Source organism: Coffea eugenioides, chromosome 8 (assembly GCF_003713205.1).
Source record: "Coffea eugenioides isolate CCC68of chromosome 8, Ceug_1.0, whole genome shotgun sequence".
Taxonomy (NCBI): Eukaryota; Viridiplantae; Streptophyta; class Magnoliopsida; order Gentianales; family Rubiaceae; genus Coffea; species Coffea eugenioides.
This window is the reverse complement of record NC_040042.1, coordinates 16,521,236-16,544,500: the sequence shown is the minus strand read 5'-3', so window position 1 is coordinate 16,544,500 and position 23,265 is coordinate 16,521,236. Positions and strand designations below refer to the sequence as shown.

Here is a 23,265-nt window from a genome sequence, read left to right as displayed (position 1 = left end):
TTTTTTTTTAAACCCATGTATATATCTATTTAATTTCACCTGAGCAGTACGAATAGCATGTAATATATCTTTATTTAATTTATAATATATCTCTATTTGATTTCGCCTGAGATATATTACATGTTATTCATACTGTTCAGTTAAAATCAAATAGATATATACATGGGTTTAAAAAATTGTTAGTTTTTCATTCATGTTCATTTCTTTTTACTTGAAAATTGAAAACAAAGAAGACATTTAATCCTAAATATTATCGAGTATTTATATGTTAAATTTGGATAGAAAAAATAAACAAAGGAAAAGTATGACAAAAAGAAGTGATTGGCACTTTCAAATTTTAAGACAATCAAAAGGTAAATAATTCAAATGTTGGTCTTAAAAGTGGCGAGTAGAAATTTCATATTTAAACTGCAATTTGTTAGCACCACTATAGAATTCGAGTTATGACCTATTAATTAGATGGCTTTAGTATACAGCTCAATAAATAAATTATTACCAAAAAAGAAAGGTCACAAATATTGAATAGGTTCACATGATGAAATCATATAGATATATACATGGGTTTAAAACAAAATTATTAGTATTAAACCCTTATATATATTTATTGAATAGCATGTGTACAATTACTATTTGTCTGTTTAGATGAAATTAAATAGAAATATATTACATACTATTTGTACTACTTAGGTGAAATCAAATGGATATATACATGGGTTCAAAGAAAAAAAAAGTTATTCGTACACATGATCAATGAGGGGTGAAAAAATCTATTTTGAAAAATATGAGAGATGAAAAAATTCATTTTGTGAAATGTAAGAGACGAAATAATTCATTTTGTAAAATATTAAAGACAAAAAAATCTATTTTGTGAAATGTGAAGGACTAGGAATCGGATTATATAAAATTTGATTTGACAATTTTGTTCTTAAAAAATGATCATGTGCAAGGCACGTAATAGATTCCGATCAAAAATTAGTCGGAAACTTAGGTAGGGACAAAATTTGACCAATGTGAATTTGTAAAGGATGAAAAATTACACTTTTAAAAGTGAGAGATGAAAAAAGTCATTTTGTAAAATGTGAGGGGCGTTATTAACGACTTTTCCAAATCAAAATTCTTAAAGTTTAGGATAATTATACAATGATAATGTTAGAATAATTCAGGATTTTACTGTCATATCTTTTTATTGACCCACTAAACTTTTTCGTCGGAAACCTATTTGTAAGTAGTGCTCTGTTTTTTTTTTTTTTTTTTTTTTTTTACACTTTTCCTGTTTTTTCTTGACAATGCCATTCTTGATAATCCCTAAAATACTATCCCCTTCCAGTTGTTCTTATCTTTCTCAAGGTAATTTTTCTAGTTTTTGGTTGGTTATCAACTTATCAATATTGGTAAGACTAAAAACTGCTTAGACTCTATATATTTAGAAAATAATGGCCAACAATATTAAATTATTAATGTGTACCCCTAAAAAAACAAAGTAAAAAAAAATGACAAGATATCATAAGTAACTTTTGACTTTCTTCAGTTGGGCGGATTATCATTTGCAAACCTCATGGCAAATATTAACCCAAAAATTGCCAGTATGTTTAAAAAAATGCACATTGACACAACGCAACACACACACACACACAAGGCATCATAAATACAAACAATCTTCCTTGTTTTATTTACTTTTGCTAGATGGTGTGCACTAGCTGCTGCTTTTTCCGTTCCGACGATGGCGAAATCAAGTCATTCTGAAGGAAGTGAAGACCCCACTCGACTAAAAAGTCCTTCCTGATAATTTCCTCAATTTTACATTTTTGCTTTCATTTGTCGGTAAGGCAGCTTCGTCTTTCAAAATCAAGTCACTGTTTGGCTTCCTTCCTTTAATTTCCATCTTTTAGCTTTTTTTCAATTTTTCCTGTTGGGTGCGAAATCAAGTCATTGTTTGGGCTCTCCATTGTTTGCGGTAAGTCTTTTCTTTTCGCTTTGGAACTTGGGCGCGACCCCACTTCCCCCTAAGGCGAACCAAAGAGTTGGCGGGCCGTCTGCCCAGCTCTCGCCAGGACTCACGCAAGCATACTAACCCAAATCCATTCGAATAAAAACCTAATCTATTACAAAACAAATTTTTTTGAATAAGATCTTCCTTAAATCCACATTAACTTCAGAGATAACAGTGATATAAATAGCCAATCGAGGCTCTTAAACGACCCACGTGCTACGTACCAAAGTATAAAGTCGTACCAAACCGGGTAGATAAACACATAAATCCATAATACAACCTTACAAGCCAAGCAATCGAATTAGGGTTTACACATTTTCCCAGCTTCAAGTGGCAATCCAAAAGAAAAGTACATTATCCCCAAATAACACATTACAGCCCACAAAATAAGCCATAGTATTCAAATACAATCCAAAAGGAAAACATAAGTAAATATCCAGCTTTCAGTTTCCAGAACCTGTTAAGGAAAACAATAAACGTGGGGTGAGCTAAAGCTCAGTGGTGCCCCAAAACATGCAATCACTTAAATCAAACAACGGATAATGACTTAACAAATTTAAACAGTTAGGAAAGCGTATAACAGCACAAGGTAGGATACATGGGCTCTCAGGAGCCATTTTCCTCGCTGGATCACCCTTTATCGTAGTTGACCCTCCGTCAACTCTCACTACTTATAATCCATGTAGAGTTTCTCATTTTGTTACCTAACCCGTCACCATTCATTCCCCTGTCCCAGGCCCGCTCACCGACTAAAGACGCAGTATACTCGAGATATACCCGTAGATGATTGGTCGAGGGATTCACCCAACGACTTTATTGTAGTTAGATTCAGGCGTCGAGGGATTCACCCAACGACGTAACTACGTTTAGATACATGGTAGTTGGATTCAGGAGTCGAGGGATTCACCCAACGACGCAACTACATTTAGACTCAAGGATTCAGGAGAAAAATGATTCACGCAAGTCACCACTCGAACGGCTAGTGTGATAAAGTACACACCGCTCACTTCGATGGATCAAAAACTAGTTTTGCAAATTATCACTTATCGAGTCTAGAAAGCACTTAATTCAGGTAGGAAAAGAACAAGCAGGGACACTCACCAAGAGTGGAGTTCAGATATCAAGTTGGGAATCGAATTCCGCGTCCTCGAAATATCCTAAAAACCAAAATTTGAAACTATGAGTTTCTACTCAGTTTTTAAGCTTATAGTCATTGAAGTATATCTAATATACTATTAATTTACTTTCCCATAGAAAAATCAAGAATCTTTTAGATTGAAACTTGACAAAAGTAGAAGAGATGTTTCTTATAGTTTTCGTTGAGTTACTTTTCTTATAAAAGAGTAACTAGTATTATTTTCTTGAAATAATTCGACAAACCTCTTAATATCAATGTTAGAAAGTTACTTTGAACATTTCTTTAAAGTTACGGCCTTTGCAAAAATTATCCCTAAAAACTATTTTTTTTCTAAAATAGGGTTTCTTGCCGAGCAAGTTTCCCAGGCTTTTCGCTAAATTAATAAAACTCGTATTTCGAAACTTTTCCTATAGTTAACTATACAATTACAAAGCTTAAAGAAAGAAAAGGAATTAAAATACGACTTAGAGTTTCCAAAAGCTATAGAACTTATTTACTATAGCTATCAAGGCTAGTTTGAGCTAAAAGAAATTATCGAGTTGGAAAGTTTTAGGCAAAACACTAGATATGGAGTTTTATAATATAATACTAGCTGGAAAAAAATATTTTTGATTAATTTGATCGCAGTTACTCGAGTTCGCAAGGTCGATACAACTTCCACAGCTCCGATTCCGTTTCGAAGTTATAATATGGATCAAAATATGGCAAAAATCACATAGCAAATTACTAGGGTTTCGTCAATCATTAGCCCTAGATTTCAACAAGTGCATCTCTGAATAAAATAAAATAGTCAACCAAGGCTTCATCAATCATTAGCACTTGGTTTCAGCAAGCCCATCATAAACAATTAAAAATAAAAGTAAAGCCTCCAAGACATTCCAGCAATTAACTTTCATCACCCTGTAGTACTTATAAAATCATTCAAATGGCCAAGGGCTTCATCAATCATTAGCCCTTGACAACATCAATCACTTCCAACCACAATTTAATCAAGAATTTAAACCACAAGTAAGCTACAAGTTCAATCCAAATCAAACTTTAGTTTCACGAAGAAAACAGGACATTCATACCAAAACAGTCTACTTCAAGGATTCACAGACAGCAGTACACATGGAGGAAAAATACGAAATTTCTACCGAACAAAGACCTATGTTTCTAGTTTCAAATGCCACTGACGGCGCCTTAAACAGATTTTTCTACACCAAGATATAAGCATTTTACTGAAACTGGTCAGGGACATCCGAAAATCTGAAGTTTCATTCTTCACTTGTGAAAAACTCCTTTTTCTCTTTTAACACCAAAATGTTTTTATTCAACCATCCATACATTTCTTATAGAACTCCAAAATACAAATTCCAGACATTTCCATCCATCAAGATTCAGGGAAAAATTTAAAAATCAAGTTAAGATCCCAACTCAACCTTTAATTATCACATAAGAAATTCCAGCAACTAATATACTTTAGGTCCAATTTTTCCCTTGGTTTAAACAGGGTGTTAGGTATTCAAATTCAGCATTTAAACACTTAGCTAGCTATTAAAAATTTCCACTTCGAAACCAATTTCATTCAGTGACTAAAATCATCCAGAAAATCCAGAAATAGTTTAAAATCCAAAAGAAAACAAACTGGAAATTTCTGATCATACCTCTCGGCTATTCCAGAATTTTTCCAACCCTTGGGTGTTTATAAATCCAATTTTCCTTGGCTAAAACATGGTTTTAGATACCCAAATTAGTCATGCCAAAAACTTATCTAGCCAATTAATATTTCAAATTCAAAATTTAACTTAAACTACAGCTGCAAATCCTCAAAATTTCCAAAATTTCTGCACAGCTAGTTTCGAACAAACATACCTGCAACAGATTGCATTTTTATTTTATTTTTCTGGTTTAAACTAACTAATTAGCTGCATGCAGAGCCTAATTAACTTGTTATTAATCATCTAATCATGGTTATAAGTTTAAACAACAACATTAAACCAAATCAGGCTGCAAAAATTCAAGCTAAGCTCTCGGCCAAATCAGAAACTCTTCCAGCATTTGTTTAGTCACAAATCAATTTTTTCTACGGTTAAGTCCTGTATTTTGCACTTAAATTTCACATGCACAACTGCTGAATTAACTAGCTATCATATCCAGACCAGAAATCAGTTCGACAGCAACAAAATTGAACCAAATTAAGCTGCAATAATTAAGCTAAGCTCTCGGCAGAAATTTTCTTAACCCAAACCAGAAATTTCCTCTGCTTTAACACATCATCCGAATGCACAATTCAACATGCATGGTTTAACTCTTCAAGTCTTCACTCAGCTAAAGGCACTTAGGTGTTCAGATGCCACAGGAAACACAAATGGAATTGCATTATCTCCTCAAATTCTTGGTAGCAACATTTTGTCCAAAACAGAAATTTCCTAATGGTTTGATTCCAGTAGCCGATTGTATAATCTAAACATGCAAGCTCAGATGCAGCTTGCTCAACTAATAATCAACCTAATTAAACCAGAAATTACCTCAGTTAGCAGCTAATCCTTCACACGAAATATTCCAGAAATTTCTTCCCTCGCTCTCGGCCAAGTGCAGTCGGTGATTTCTAGCTCCTAAGTTGCGGCTGGAATTTGTTGTAGCTGGTGGCTTTGAGGTCGGTTGGTTGGAGTTGGTGGAGATGAAGGTACAGAATGGTGAAGCTTCCTGCAAATCTCCTCCCTGGCTTCGCTCCAACTCACGGCAGAACCAGAAAAATTTCTGGCAGCTCACTTTCCCTCCTCCTAGCTCTCGGATGCAGCTCACCAGGCAGCTCTCTCTCTCGGATGCTCTTGGTCGAATGCAGAGGAAGAGGTGAGGTGCGGTTGTGGAGAGGGATTGCAGTAGTTTCGGTGCAATTGGGCAAAAGAAATGAGATGATGAAGAGAATGGTATCTCGGTATTAAGAAGGAAGAAATGGTTTGCGGTTTTGTTGTGCAGTGAAGGAATTTGGAAATTGTGGTTTGTGTTTGTGAAATAGAATGAATGGTATTGTGGTTTTAGCCGTGAGATAGAAAGGACGTATGGTGGTGCCGTGATTTACGAGACAGAGGTTTTCGTGTAAGGATCGATTGCGTATAACATTGGTTGCGTATCGAATTGGTAATAACAAAGGTGATTTGATTTGCGGTCAGACGTCTTGTTTGGTTTGCATGGAAAGGTAAGGGTATTTTAGTCTTTTCACTTTGCTCCCTAATCTCAACTTAATTTCTCAATTCTAACTCACTTCTAAAAATTATCCCCAAGTGTGATTTGAACGCCTAATTATACCCTAATATACCTAAACTATTTTTATCGAATAATAATCGATTAAACTTGCATATTAAGGTTCCTAGTAATTCTTATATTAATTAGCGATTAAATTAGTTATTAGAATTTTCAATTATTATTTCTCAAGAAATAGAGTTAGTCTAACTCGAATTTTATCGATTTAGTAATATAAAGTCAAATGAAATAATAATTTAATCCAAGGGTATAAATTTGCACACACAAAAATTATATTTACGCACTTACTTTAAAAACAAAGAAAGATAAGGATATATTTATCGAATTTTCACGCCTTAAGCATGTTTAATATATTAGAATCATATTTGTCTAAAATTCATTTGGTTTTTATCTTAACACGGAAATTCTCATTAACATTTAACATTAGCAACTAATTGAGATTAATCATAGGAATTAAATAATTTATTTTGAGATCGTAATTCTATTTACTCAAGTATCAATACTTTAGCATTAAGGACTTAAGTATTCTTACATTTAATATTAAGGCGAAAAATTAATCTAACCCTAAAGATATTAATTTAGTCTAATAAGACCAAGAAATTTTCATAAATTGGAAAATTATATTATTATTCACATAAACCTATTTTTACATACTTAATTGCAAACAAGTAAAAGTAATGCTCGAAATTATTAAGGAATAAAAGAAATGCAAATAAAATATGCACTAGTTTATATATCCATTTTTCAGGGTTCTCACATGGACGATTATGGCTTCATTTTCCCGGCAATTTCTTTCTTCTGAGTACCATATTTCCTCGCATTTTATCCCTGTTCATCCAAGTAATGACTAGCAACTAGTTTCGCCGGTAAGTTTCAAATATTTAACAGAAGTAACTGCTTTGATAGAGGAACCCAAAAAATGGTAATAACTCATGGTCCATTTGAATTGGCCATTTTTTTAAAAATAAATTTTTCAAATACAATGCTACAGTAATGCATAAATAAAAATAACTCAAAAAACTTCTCATTCATTCGATATATCAAATATTTCGAAAAATATTTATAGTAAAATTTTTTCATATATATTATTATAATAAAATTTTTCAAAAACACTCCCAAAAACAGCTAATCCAAATGAAGCCTCAATCAATTGAACTACTGCTTTCTTAGCCTATCACTCAAAATATATTCAAGAAAAGCCAATACAAGAATTCCTTTTATTATTTTTTAGTTGGGATTGCATGGATAGAATATTACTTAGAAAAACTTTTGTATTATTCTTTTTTTTTTGGTCAAAATGATAGAATTGTATTGATTGATAAAAAATATATATAAGCGAGCACTTGCTCGATACTTTACAATGTGCATTTAGCACAATAGATTGGGATTAACCCATTCTAAATCATGATAATTGCTCAATGCTTGAGCACTAAATAACCAGCGAAGATCATTCCTGTTCAATTTTCCTAGACAAAAGAAGCATTTATAAAATATAGTACTCAATTCACGGATATCATTTATCAGGGTAGCAAGCCGCACATCCACTCTTTTACTCCCTTGAATTTGCTGCAAAAGGCTTTTACCTGGAACTTCAATGCATACTGGCCTCCATCCTTGTGGCATGTTTTGTAATGTAACGCACTTAAGAAAAATAAGTAATTGTAGAACATGTACAAGGAACAATAAAAAAATTAAATATTCTTCTAGAGTCATCACAATGACGTGTAACACAAGTGTCCCACAAATTAGCTACCCTTGCACAAGTAAATGCGCAAACGACGTATTCACACGTGAATATGTCTGGAAAGTGGAAAGTCTTTGGAGAATCAAATACTTGCGAGTTCAGCCCCACATCAATTTCTATTCACTGATCTGAACGCGGCTTTGATTTGTTGATAAGGATAAATCATAAATGGTACTGAACCATATATCAAAATTCATAAGCTTGAGAACCTAGAACCAACTCTTCTTTCTTCCCTTTCTTAACATTCTTTATGCTAAAGAGAAAGAGAAAGACTGAAAATGGCACTAACAATTCTGTCTTCTGTGTTAAATCAGCTCTCAATTCTCCTGCGTGAAGAGGGACAACTTTTGGGAGGGCTTCGCCAAGAGGTTGAACTCATCGGGGATGAGTTGGGGCACATGAGAGCATTCCTGAGAGTGGCAGAAACGAAGGAAGAAGATGCAGATCCCAGGCTCCAAGAATGGATCAAGCAAGTTCGAGAAGCCGCTTATGACATTGAAGATGTTCTTGATGAATTCGTGGCTCGCTTTGCTCGCCATCCAGCAACAGGCTTCCATGGCTCTGTTCGGACAATTTTCAACTCCATAAAGACATTGCGAGCTCGTCATAAGGTTGCTGAGCAACTGCAAAGCATCAAGGCCAGAGTAAAGAATATTTCTGAAGGGCATCGGAGATACCAATCAGAGTTCGGTGTTACTATCCAAGCGGCCGAGTCTCTTGCTGCTGTTAACAACACAACATGGCGCTATAGCAGGGATGATGCACTTCTCGTGGAAGAAGCTGAACTAGTTGGCATTGATAACCCCAGACAACAGCTGATTTCTCAACTACTCGAGGGGGATGATTCCCAGCTCAAAGTTGTTTCTGTGGTTGGTATGGGAGGACTCGGTAAAACTACATTAGTTAAAAAAGTCCATGAAGATTTAGATGTTAGAAGGCATTTCCCAGTTCGTGCCTTCGTAACTGTCTCTCAAACATGCAACTTCCAGGAGCTCCTAAAAGACTTGACTCGGCAGTTACACAATGAATTGAAGAAACCAGTTCCAGAATCGATTGAGGCAATGAATGCAATTCAGCTGAAACAATTTGTTAAAGATTTTCTTCAACAAGCTGGAAGGTATGCAATTGTGTTTGATGATATATGGGATGTGGAATTCTGGAATGCAATTAGATTTGCACTGCCCGAAAATGGCTATGGCAATCGTGTCATGCTAACAACACGGAAAGCTGATGTAGCCTCGGCATCTTGCAACAAATCTCAAGATTATGTCTACAAAATGGTGCCCCTGTCTTTCGAGGATTCATGGACCCTATTTTGCAACAAGATCTTCAAAGGAAATGGTTGTCCTGCCCATCTAACAGATGTTGCAAAAGGTATATTGGGGAAATGTGAGGGATTGCCGCTTGCGGTTCTTGCAATCAGTGGGTTGTTGGCTTTGAAAGACGTGAATATTGCAGAGGAATGGGAGATGGTTCGACGCAGCCTAGTGGGTGAATTAGAAGGCTCTGGTATGCTGGACAGGGTCAGAAAGATACTTTCTCTCAGTTACAATGATCTGCCCTGCCATCTTAAGACCTGTTTGTTGTATTTAAGCATTTACCCAGAGGATTATGAAATAGGTTGTCATACACTTGTTCAATTATGGTCAGCTGAAGGATTTGTAGGAAAGAGAGAAGGAATGACAATGATGGATGTAGGCTACAATTACCTCAGAGAACTGGTCAATAGGAGCCTAATTCAAGTGACTGAAAGTTTGTATGAAGGAATCCCCAGGGATTGTCGAATCCATGACCTAGTGCGAGAAGTTGTTCTTTCCAAGGCAAGGGAGCAAAATATGATCACAATTACTACTGGACAATACACAAAGTGGTTCTCTCAGAAGGTACGCCGTTTGGTAGTCCATAGTAGCAGCAACAACACCGAGCAGCACCAAGAAAGCCAATGTTATAGCTTTAAACACCTTCGATCCTTTATTACGATGAATCCATTAATATCCAGAACCTTGTTATCTAAAGTTTTAACGAGTGGCAGATTGTTAAAGGTTTTGGATTTGTGTAATGAAGAGACATTGGAGGAAATTCCAAATGAGATTTTCAACTTGTATCATCTCAGGCATCTGAACCTATATGGGACAGGAGTTCAAGCAGTCCCGAAATTCATAGGAAAGCTTCGAAATTTGGAGTATTTGGATTTGCGTGAAACTGAAGTCAAGGAATTACCCATGGAAATCCTGAAGCTAAAAAAGCTTGAGCATCTTATGGTATACCAAAAAGTTGATTCTTCTGATGACAGGTATGGAGTACATGGGTTTAAAGCTCCATCAAAATTGGGAGGACTTCTTGCCCTAGAATCATTAACAACTATAGATGTCAGTAGCGGATCCGCAACAGTTAAAGAGATAGGGAAATTGACTCAATTAAGACGATTAGGGATTTCAAATCTGAGAAGAGAAGATGGAAAGGTGCTCTGCTCCTCCCTTGCCACCCTCACTAGACTTTGGGAATTAAACATTGCTTCAATTAGAAATGAAGGTGGTGATTATGAGGTAATGGATCTGAATCATCATGATCAACAACAACATTCTCTTTCATCTTCGACGCCTTCTTCATTTCTCCAATCTCTTCGTATGCTAATATTGTATGGCCGCTTAGAAATGATGCCGCAATGGATAGCTCATCTTGAAAGCTTGGTAAGAATAGATTTGAGGTGGAGCCGTTTAAGGGTTGAAGAGGATCCGCTTGAACCCCTCCACCATTTGCCAAATTTGGTAACTATTCAATTTTTTGGATCTTACCAAGGAGAGGGGCTGTTTTTCAAGGCTGGAGGATTCCTGAAGTTAAAGAAATTGTACCTAGAGAAATTAGAGAAGTTAAAATGGCTGAAAGTGGAGGACGGTGCATTACCCAATCTCCAAGAACTGGATCTGAATGCATTACCCAGTCTCCACAAACTCACTCTGGATAGACTTCCATTGCTAGAGGAGTTACCTTTGGGAATTCAGCACTCAAGGAATCTTCGAAAGCTGTATTTGTCTGGGTTGAGTTCTCAACTGATGGAGAAGCTAGAGAATCTAAATGAAGATACTGAAGATTATAGAAAAATTGCACACGTTTCTGAAGTTGTCATTCAATTGTGGACAGATGAGGAGGGATGGAGACTGCACCGGCTGTGGGGGAAGAAGATGTAAATATTTCCTTCCCATTTCTTTTTTTTTCTTTTTTTTTTGTACGTTTGTTTGTAACTTCTGAGTTTATAATTTGCTTTATCTTTTATCTTATTGTATAAATATTGTATTGCACTCTATATTTTTTGTTTTTGCTTGTTTATTTTTTTCTTTAATTGATTTAGCAAATAATTTAGAGGTTGCAGGTTAGAAGTGCCTTAGCATCTTGCACACAATTTCAATATACAATCTAAAACAATAGCCTAAAATTTTGGTACAAAATTAAAACATGAAGCCTATGTTTATACGCTGGTATGACTTAGAAATTGATTTCTCTAGTAGTTAATAATATAGTAATTTTTGGACAAATAATGGTTGTATCAGTCCTTTATGCCCACTTGTTACGTATGAATTAATATTATGTCAAAGATATGACAAATCCACCAAGGTTCATTTTTAAACCAAAAATATTGAAGTTGCTAAAATTGAGAACTTCTACATCACACAGAAGTATTTGTTGATGAATGCAGTCATACTCATAGTCAATATTTGTAAGGCAACACAGAAGTATAAAAAAGCAAATAACAGTGCTTTGTTTGGAAAGCAATTTTTCTCCAAAAAAATTTTTTTTTAAGTTTTTTGTGAATATATTTTTGAATCACCTTTTTATCACACATGCATTAAATCATTACAACGCATTTTTATATAAAAATTCTAGTAAATAACAATCCAAATGAGACTTTTAGTGTCCTTAAAACACAAATACTTCTCGACAAAAATCATAGCGTTATATAACAAACTAACGTGTTGGAAGTGGAACAACACAGAGAAATAGGAAAGCTCAGGTCTAGTAATTATGGCCTCGGATTAATAATATTGAAGTTTCAGGAAAGAATTGAGAGTACTCTAGAAACATAAAGGCTCAAACCTTGTGCGGCTATTCTTTGCTTGGTCCTAAATCAATTCATTCAATAGATGCAATTCGTGCCAGTGATTGTTGGTGCAACTGATGGACAAGAAATCTATGATCTAATTACTGAAGGCCTGTTTAAACTTTCATTCAGCTTTTGATGAAAAGCCATAAAAAAAAGTCTTTTTCCACTCTGCAAAAGACATACACCTAAAGGAAAAGATTACAAGACATGACAAAGCATATCAAATGATGCTAATAGGAGATTTAGATGTACAGTCTGCCCCTCCCCGCAAACTATGCACAAGGCTACCACTTAAATCACAGTATCACCAAGCAGAAAGCAAATGATTGCTGGTATCAATTACCAAAAGTAAGCTAAATGTTGCTGTGTGAGTGTGTGCAGAACTCTAGAGAGAAAGTGTCTGAGATTTATATTTCACAAGTCATGTAACTTGTAATGATGCCTACAACTATCAAAATTACGTATTTATATCATATCTAACCAAATTCCTTGCATCCTATGCATCATAGGATGCTTTTCCCTGCAAATTCCTAGAAAGTTCTATGCAAACATAGGATGTTTTTCCATGCAAAACTTTCCGAGAAAAATTCTATGCAAACAACTCAAAGGGAAGAAGGTCAACCCAATACCAGGAAGGATTCACACGATTCAGATATTGCCGCATCATGGGTCTGATTCATGTGTGTCTATCCTTCAAGTTGACTAAACCAGTCTGTAATTGTTCTTGTGAGGACTCTAGTGTCATTCAAAGAAATTGTCTTAAGGCCTTGAGCAACAGCATCTACAGGCGAGTATATATCTCCCATTTGCCATCTAGGTTCCTGATCGTCCAACAAAACAAAATTTCAGCATAAATGGAGAATAAAAAGAAGAAATTTAGTTAAGAGAACAATCGTTGACCATGTCATTGTTCTGATTACCGTGCCACTTTCCAATTTTTTATCAAAAGTAACTTAAAGATCATGCTAAGTAATACACACACAATTGGCACAAGATACAAGGCGCAGCACAACATGTCAGCATAAATTCCCAGAAAGCAAAGGACTAAAGATTAGGATACAAAAGGAGCACAAAGTTACTGCAGCATACCTGTATGCAAGGTGTAATATGAGCTCCATTCAATATTATTTTCTGTAGTTTTGCACCAATAGATTCCACTCGAGGCTTCAGTGTCTCTTCAAGGAGATCAGTCTGATCAATTGCATCAACATTGAACTTGACCTGAAAAAAGAATCAGATAGACTTAAAGGTGAACATTGAAGTTGGAGCAATTCAATCAATTCTGGTACTTGAATAATTATATGTCACTCTTGTGCTCTATTGCTTCTTCATGAATAATAAAGTACACGAAACATAACCTGCCATTGTTTGCAAGTAAATATCTCTGTATTCCCTAAGACCCTAAAAATAATATTCTACTCCCTCGACACAAAATAAGACCGATGTTTTAGATGATCTAAAGCCTGACATCGAAACACTTCATGCATTAAGTTTCTCTTCTTGATAAAGCCCAGTTTTCAAGCATCATTCTGCATCGCATTGTTATAAAAGCTTTATGCACCATTAGCTTGATCAAGGATTAAATGAATACACTACTTGCTTCAGTGTCCATCATGCTCATATCTTCAGGAATAAATGAGAAACAACATTATGTGGGTTATGTGAAGGAAGGACTTAGGAGGACTCGTAGATTACAGCCTAGCATGTGCAGACTCCCCAGTCCCCCCACCTCCCCTCCCACCCCCCCCCCCACAACAATCAGGGAGAGGGGGGGTTGGGGGAAGCCTCTATGGTTCAGGAAAATAATGTTTAGGCCACACAAGGAATTAACTGTTAGTAAACATTTGCAAAATTAAGAAAAAGAAACCAAATGCAAAAGTACAAATTCAATTATAGTTAATGATGCCATCCACATTCGCTGCGAGGAAACAACAAAGGATACTGCAGAGAGTCATAGCAAGAATAAAAATACTTGATCTTATGGCTTGTATCCGAGTATCTATACACCTGAATATGAGCAGAAGCATTAGTCGATTGATCACCATCTCCAATCCATATCGCTGCAACCTGTGAAGCAGTTGGGAGGTTATATACACGATGATCCAGACTCACATTGCAGTTGAGGACGATCCTATGGTCATCAAGATTTGACACACCTGAGAGATCTTTAAAGAATTTGGCATAAGGGTTGTCTGCAAGGATACGCAGAAGCAGCCTGAGAGTAGTTTCTCTTAACTTGGGCGATCCATCAACTCTCCTGGCAAGCTCTTCAAGGGTATCAAAGAAGTATAACTGAATACCAGAAGCTTTACTGTCGCGCGACTGCACATCAAGATAATGATAGACCTGGCACTGGACACAAAATGTATAAAGGCCATTCCTGTTTTTAGTTAGTTCTCTATCATACTTTGCACCCAATGACGTAAAAGCGACGTTATTATTGTAAGTGCGAACATTTTTCCTAAAGTGTTCACACTCCTCATCTTCTCCAGTGAACAAGCGCCGAAGATCATAAGGCATCGATGAGCTCACAAGGCTAACTCTTCCTCCCTAAAGCAAAAGTTAGGAGGTTCCATATGGAATTGCTGAGCTCCGCAATACTGACAGGGCAGAGTATAAGGCAGGGCCAAAACTTTTTCTGCAATCCTGTCCAACCGAGAAAGAGTTCTTCTGCTACCATTTTTACATTTACCTTGTAAAAAATTGAAGCATCGGACATTAGCGGTAGCAGCAATTAGGTGAAACCATAAATTAAGCAAGCACAAGAAAGTAAATTGATGCACAAGAAAGTAAAAGAAGCAGGCCATAAGCAGTGATAGAAGGACGACTGACAGCGACCAACTTGACAAGACGAAAGAAGCCACCACTTAAATGGCAGCGAAAAAGAAAGGAAGCAGTCATACTTGCATTAGCAGATAGCGTTGGAACGCCAGTCAATCCAATGAGAGCCTCAGAAATATTTGGTGCATTGGATACAGAACCTGGTAAAGATGCTAGTCCATGACCATTTAGAGTAACTTTGGTAGGCTCGGCAAAGTAACTTTGTCTAGGATATGTTTTCACAACTCAACTTGCAGCAAATGGCATAAATAATACAAAACAGCAGTGACTCATATATAAAAGCGAGCTTCAGCGAACAAAAAACATGACATTTTCTCTAAGAAGCGAAACCCAGCAAAAAGAAATAACAAAGAATAGTCCTAGGAACAATGACATATGCAATGAGCAAACAAAATATAAAACTAAACACATACAGATAGGAGGAATAGCAGTAACTTAAAAAACATCAGCATATAAAATGATGGTGCCAAAGAGAAAGAAAAAAACAAGTAACGAGCTAACAAAGGCAACGCATACTACATAACCAGCTAAGCAGTTGACAACCGACTAACTTAAACTATCTAAACAGCACTCACCATGGAAAAGCAATATAGTGACAGGTACTAATCTTATACTAACAAAAAATGTTAATCAGTAAACAAGTCAAACTGAATGCATATTGATAGAATAACAGCCTCATTAAGGTTAGAACCTGGATAGGCATGAAACAAGAAATATAATCTGATAAAAAAAGAACTCTAAAGTAGAAACAGAATGAACACCTCTTCTAGCTAATAGCAATAAGGAGTATATCGATGGTAATAGTAAGAGCCCAAAAAGTGCAACAAAACCAGCGAAGGGCCGAAGGCTGAGCAGCAGGTGCAAAATAAGCTGCAGGAGAGGAATATAAGTCCAGACGTCTGCATGAAGAATGACTAAAAAGCTACTTTCCACCTTCATTCATGAAAAGCTGGGCCGAGAAGCTTCATGAAAAGCCGCAAAGAGTGCCTGTGCGTTTCAAATCCGAGGAACCATTAAGACGCTTGAGGCCAGCATAGAGAACGAATGTATAGCCGTCCGTCTACTCGAAGATATATATTTATTATTGGGCAGTGTTAGTAATTAAGTCAAAATTCAATGTTCCTATTGGGCACTCTAATTTATTTAACTAATAATTTATAACTAATTGATCCCACAGCAGGGGTAATTCAAGTTGAAATTTGCTCAAATAGGAAGCAAGTGCTGATAAGTCATTCAGGTTCTAGCATCCTATTATCTGCTTTTAATAGGGAGCTAATCATCACCATCCCGATTTTAGCAGCTCAATAAAAAGCACGCTGCCTTTCTTATAAGGTTGCCAGCAAGGACGCAATAAATACTGTTGGGTTCCAAGGACAAAAGACATTTGATGCCTTTTGTGGTTCCAAGAACAAAAGATGCAGAAATTTCCAGCTCATGGGCCACTTTCACAACCCGCACATGAGCAAGACATGGAGGACGACCATGTTTTGGCACCCTTTTCCCAGTTTATATACATTCTTTAAACAAGAACAAAAGATGCAGAAATTTCCAGCTCATGGGCCACTTTCACAACCCGCACATGAGCAAGACATGGAGGACGACCATGTTTTGGCACCCTTTTCCCAGTTTATATACATTCTTTAAATAAATAAGAGACTACTAATTGTAAAATTTAGATGTGTCTCTATTTTAAGGTGCACACGAATTATACTTCACATTTAAAATTGGGTAAATTATCTTTTTATTCTCCTGTGGTTTGATACTCTATCAGATAATCCCTCTATGGTTTAATAATCTATGTATAACCTCTTCATGATTTGGATTAAAATATCACCTTTAATTTTTCTATTAAAACTAACGGTCAATAGTAAAAAGTCAAAATCAAACTAATAAATTGACAAATTTATGCTTTTATTACTTCTTTTTTCCCTCCAAATGTAAAAAAGAAGAAATTGAAATAAAACTACATAAATAAGAACTAGAAAATACCATTAAAATTTTGATTTAAAAACCCATAATGATATTTGTAATAAAAAAAAATTGGTATTTTTGTTTCTTATTTATTTGTTTTATATTTCGCTTCCATCTTTTTTTATTCTTATTTATTTATTTATTTCCCTTCCTTTTGTTTTGTAATTGGGGAAAGTTAATATTTTGTTTTTTAAATTATAGGTGACAGATGTCAAGCCTGTGCAATAATAATTATTAAAAAATTCTAGTTACCACCACAATTAATTATAAAACAAATCCAAGTACTGGAGCAGGGACCCTAGGTGTGCAATGAGTTACTTGATTCACCCTGTTCCCGAAGAGTGTGCTTGATCCGATATGCCAGAATTGTCTATAAAAGTATTAAATTTGCATACAATGGCAAGTAGGGTCGATTCCACAGGGAGCGGGTAGGAAATTGTTTCTTTCTAAATCAATAGAACAAAATTGGGGGATATTTGAGGGAATTAAAATGAAAATAAAATAAATAAAATTCAAAAGCTAACTCACCAAGTACAATTTATTAAAAATAGCAATTAATAAAACTCTACCCAAAGGATCAACTTTTCAAGCACGGTCCAATTAAATGATTATCGATGCAAAGATATTTCATTCATTCGTCATTAGGTTGGTTATAGCCATCAACAAGTTCTGACAGCCAATTCTTCCTTACTTTTTCGACAATCAAGGTACGACCATTGACTGTTTCTTTAACCAGAAAATAACCCTAGGTACGATCGTAGGAATTTAATTATCCAGTTGCATTAAAGTTAGAAGAACTCAACCCTAACCAATAAACACGCTAAGAGGGTTTATTTAAATTAAATCTTACGTTTCCCCAACATAAAGTCAATTATGGTGGTTATCACTAATTATCAACTAAGCGAACAATTACGGATAATTTAGTCAATCGTGATAGTAGGCTATTAGATTAAATAAAATATCCGGCCGTTGATACTCAATTAATAAAATAACCATGAACAATTAATCCAAGAAACGTACGAATAGTAACAAATTGGAAGAAATAGTGAAAGTTCGATTAGATCTCACAGATGTTATGGACCGCGCCTTCGCGTCGATCTTTGGGTAGAGGAGAAATCTAGCCGCTCCTCATCATATCGATCTCGCGTGGTTTAATTAATTCCATCCACACAATTGCCAAAGAATTGAGAAAAATGAAATAAATGAAGAGGCAAACGAAAAGTCTTCATCCTTTTTGTTTCGTGTTCGTACTGAAGAAAAGTAACAGCAAAGTCTAAAGAAAAAGTCGTACGACACAAAAAAGCAAAAGCCGAAAACCAAATCGTCTCCCAGGGGTAGCGAAAGGAAAGCTACCCTAAAATTGTATAGTACCAAAGCAAAAGTAAAACAAAATTACGTTTGATAGCCAAGGAAAAGAAACTAAAAGCTAAATCTCCTGATTACAAGTGATTCTGGCTTTTTTGAGCCTTTTGTAGCCGCCGCTAGCAGAAGCAAAGAAACGTCCAGGAGCAAGACTTTGTCTAGGGATTTTAATCCCATGCATCTCCACGGTTCACGTGGACCTGATTTCTTGATTGGCCCTGCTGCTACCAATCCAGTGGATCCGGCTTTTGGGTATCCTTCTACAGTTTCTGACATGGGCACGCCCTGAGATGAAATGTCTTCTGGAAATTCTCCCCAAGATACCACTTTTAACACCAACCACCTGCAATTTATACAAACATCAAATATGAGCAAAATCTCAATATTTCGCACAATAAGTAACCAAAATTATGATCAAATAATATCACAAAATAGTGCCCAACAATTGCTCTATCAAATCCCCCAACACCTAGACAATACTTGCACTCAAGCATTTCGAAACTCAGAAGCACAATCAAGATAGCAACGATTTCATAGTCATCTATACTAACACAAACATCCCGCATTCCTGACAATATCGTCAAAATTAGAACATACCAGACAGGTGGTTATTTAAAGAATATGAACAGTATTACACGTCACCTTCAAGAAAATGTATAACTATTAGGAATGCTCAAATCAACATCACGGGATGACATTACCATAGACTTGCACATTTATCACATCTCCACCACTAAAAATTGAACTAAATACACAAATCAAAGGGACTTTAATAGGGTTGTAATAGGGTTTAGGTAAAAGGCGGGATAAAAAGGTAAAGACAGGGGGTAATATGTCAAGAGAATGTTCAATATCCACTATATAACCACAACGCTTTCCGGAGAAATTTCACAAGCAAGGCGTTTCCATTTTCTATTCCACTGTGCAAGTGTCGAAACTCTCTCTCTTTTTTTTTTTTTTTGAAGAACGTCTTGCAAGGTGTGGGCACGCCCTATAAGACAGAGTCTTCTATTCACCAGCTTGTCGATAGTTTTTTTTTTTTCCGATCTCAGATGCACAAAACTGGCATCATACAACTTCTATTCCGACAACACTTGCAACCCTAGATTTATTTGCCTTGCACAAGCAATGAAATTCAGACATCTCTTAATGACATAAGGTTGAATAAAAAAATCTAAAAAGGTCTTGAGTTATCAAACATGACTAACACACAAAAGAGAAGGATAAAAACTCAAATCGATTCACTATTGGGAGACAAGATGAACGCGTGGTTTGTAGAAAGTTAAAGAAAGTTAAATCCTAGGGAGAATTGTAATTTTGGTCCCCAATCTATAGTGTATGCCCTTATTGAGTCCCCAATCTATTTCAAAAATCAATTTTGGTCCCTAATCTATTCAATTTTGCGCTAAAAGTGGACAATTGACGAAATTTGTTCAATTTCAACCAGAACCATGTCACGTGAGATCACGTGCCGGCACTAAAATCCCCTTTTCAATTTTTTTAATTTTTGAAACACCTTTTTTAATATTTTCAGCTCTGTCTTGCCTTTGGACATATTAAACAAAGACATTAATTGCTACAATTCTCTAATTAAGGACTGGAGCCCACCAAAAATGTTGAATATCAGACAGAGAAAAAGAAGCTGTCGTCCACTACTTCCTTCTTTCCTCATCTTCTTTCTTCCAACTCAAGAAGAAACCCTAGGAGCTTCAATCCCATTCTAATAAGACAAAACCATTTTCATGTCATTGTGACAAAAAGTTGCAAGATCTGGGCAAAAACTTTGTATCAAGTTTCTTCTATTTTCAATTTAGCTCCTCATGGAACCAATGAAAATTTGTGATTGCAAGCAGCGAGCAATAATGGTTACTTCTTGGACAGACAACAATCCTGAGAGAAGATATTTCACTTGTGGAATGAAGAAGGTATGATTGTCTCTATTTCTGATTTCGAGATTTCTGTCTCTATATCTGAGTTTTGTGCTAAAGCTTTATTATGTTGGCTGTGAAGGGTGACAGAGGAAAAGGATGCGATTATTTTGAATGGAATAATCCGAAAATGTGTAGAAGGTCAACAGCCCTGATTTCTGGACTACTACATAGCATGAACTCTAAGAATGCTACAATTGAGAGGCTAAGAGCAAGGGAAAGAAAATTACTGGTAGCAATTTTGTTGTTGCTACTTCTGCTGGTTATTGTGTTATTGGTGTAAAACTCAAGAAGGTTGGATAGTCTTGATATCAACTAAGCAGCTCAAGGAAAATGTGTTAAGTATTAAGCAAAGCTAGTTACTGTCTGAACTTAGAGATGAAAGACATTCATCCAGATTGTAATTTTGATTTTTTTTTTTTGTTGGAATAAGTGAATGTGTAAGTTAGAATATACTATCAGGCTAGTACATTCTGTTTATTGAATGAATGCATATATTGGATGTTCCAATCTGCTTTTAATTAGTTGTTTTTAAAATTCATTTACAATTTAACTAGATGTTGAGTTCTCCTTGAAAAATGAATTAAATTTGAGAAACACCACAAAACAGAATGAAAACTTGAATGAAAGCAGAATGTAAAGAAACACCAGAAAACGGGATGAAGTAAATTCACTACAATACCTGCCTAGAATCCTATATAAAACTTGAAGCAGCGAGCTATGATAATTTCCACAATCCAGAACTTCCAGAAAGCAGAATGAAAACTGAACTTCAAAATGTGGAAGTAAGCAAAATAAAATGGCCAGAATTCACGTTCACAATCTATGTGCAAGATAACAGAAGAATTCATTGCTAGATTGGAACCAATGAACAAAAGATACATTCAGTGATCATTACAACCATCAAATAGATACTGTTTTGTCATTTGCCAGAAATGATTACAAAATGGCCAGAACGTTATGTTCACGCTGGCTTGTTCTCAAGATACATGAGTTCCAAATACCAATGTACAAAAGCTACTAATCTGAGAAAAGCTATTACTAATCAAATTCAGCAACACAACCACTCCAAAAGCTGCCGATTAACAACATTAAGTTAGGTACTGATTAGCAACATCCAAAAGGTACTGATTAGCTACTCTTCAGCTAGTTGATGCTGGCTTTTCCTTTGTCATTCCAAGGTGGATTTGAACATCTCTGATCCTAAAAGGTATCCCTGTTCCTCCTTGGCCAATTGGTTGACTGCTATGTACCACAAAATTCTCTGGGATCCCAAAAGCTTCATGCAAGTTTGGTTGAGCAGTAGGGGCAGAACTGATTATATTGTCATCACCAGTTGCTGGGTTATTCTGTGATGAATCTATTTGCTTTGCATTTCGTTTGGTGTCATTTCTCTGCAATACATCAGCATTTAATCACTAAATATTGAACTCACAAGAAACAACAGCATTATGTACATTAAGTAATAAAATTACAACAGATTTTCTTGATTTTTTGTTCTTCTTTTCTTTGCATTTGAAGTGTTGCCCCTGACCTGCAACAAAGCATAAAATGCATTAGCTGCTACAATGTTACAAGCATAGTTCATGTATAGCTATTTACACAAATTACACACCTGACTTGCAGAGTTATCTACTCTCATGTCATCTAGTTGTGAGAGACTCATATCCTCCTGAATTGCTTGTATTTCCTGCCCCTGTTCACTCATTTGACTGGCTGCAACACCTGCTTCCTCTCTAAACTTACATGTTCGTGTGTTATGGCCTTGCCTACCACAGAATGAGCATTTACAAATTTGACCAAATCTCCTCACCTTCTTACCCTGCTCCTTTGTTTGCTGTATCTCATCAGCCGATTTTCTCCTCTATTTCTTTGGTTTTCCTGGTGCTCTTCATAAGTTGGTGGCAGGGGTGGTTGAACATCTATATCTTTCCACTCATGCTCTCCATTCACAGGTAAAATGCAAGGATCATAACACTTAAGATACGTTTCAACACTATAACAGTCATCAATGTACTGCATAAGGTCCTTCATAGCAATCCACAAAGCTGAAATTGCATGAGCACATGGTATCCCTGTCAAATCCCATTTCCTGTATAAGCAAGTCCTATTCTCAATATTGACTACCCACTTTTCAGCATAAGGATCAGCAACTTCAAAACTGATATCATTTGATTTGTAAGGCACACAGTATGTTGCCTTGTCAATATTGACCTTCATCCTTTTTCTAATTTTTGGACAGAAACCAAATTTGCTCCACTTTTCCCTAGCTATATCTCTATTTTCTTGCATTCTTTGCATGACAACATGCCTCAATGCCTCCATCATGACAACAATGAACCCTTTCCTGGCATCTAATATTTTGCTGTTAAATGATTCACACATGTTATTCAACAACATATCACATTTAGGGAATGTTCTGAAGTATGATCTACTCCACTTTGCTGGATTCTTGTCCTCTAACCACTTAATTGCATCAGCATCCAGTTCTGCTATGGCTTCCATTCTTCTTATGAATTGTGCATGAGTAGTTGCCTTAGCTGCTTTTCATAAGGCTTGCCTCATGGCTGTCCCTTTAAATCCAGCAGCTGCCATATTGCTATGCATATACTTCATACAAAACCTATGATCAGCCCCTGGAAAAACTGAATCACATGCTTGAATTATGCCCTTCTACTTGTCACTCATTATGGTCCATTCATAGTCATTTTCAATTTTTAGATCCTCCTTATGTAAAGTAAGAAACTAAATCCAGGAATCCTTAGTTTCTCCCTCAGTTGCTGCATAAGCAATTGGATACCAATCATTATTTGGATCAACTCCAACTGCTATCAGTAATACTCCACCAGCTGCACCTTTGAGAAAAGTCCCATCTAACCCAAACACAGGCCTGCAAGCATCTAAAAATCCTTTTTTCACCCCAGCAAAGCACATGTATAATCTTTG

The 23,265-nt window shown here is 35.9% G+C and overlaps 1 protein-coding gene and 1 long non-coding RNA gene across 2 annotated transcripts; one reads left to right on the top strand and one right to left on the bottom strand.

The window, feature by feature from the left end:
- Positions 1 to 8,396: 8,396 nt before the first annotated feature.
- On the top strand, positions 8,397 to 11,306 carry LOC113780339 (disease resistance protein RPM1-like). Its single transcript, XM_027326146.1, has one exon. It carries the CDS (start codon positions 8,397 to 8,399, stop codon positions 11,304 to 11,306), a length of 2,910 nt encoding a protein of 969 aa, XP_027181947.1.
- Positions 11,307 to 12,531: 1,225 nt separating this feature from the next.
- On the bottom strand, positions 12,532 to 13,458 carry LOC113781283. The gene is made up of 2 exons (XR_003469565.1): positions 13,307 to 13,458; positions 12,532 to 13,038 (listed from the first exon to the last, which is right to left on the bottom strand). It is a non-coding gene; the product is annotated as an uncharacterized LOC113781283 (long non-coding RNA).
- Between the last annotated feature and the right edge of the window lie 9,807 nt (positions 13,459 to 23,265).

Excerpts from the sequence above, each read along its gene's own strand:
- LOC113780339 (XM_027326146.1), top strand. The coding sequence starts at position 8,397 with ATGGCACTAACAATTCTGTCTTCTGTGTTAAATCAGCTCTCAATTCTC.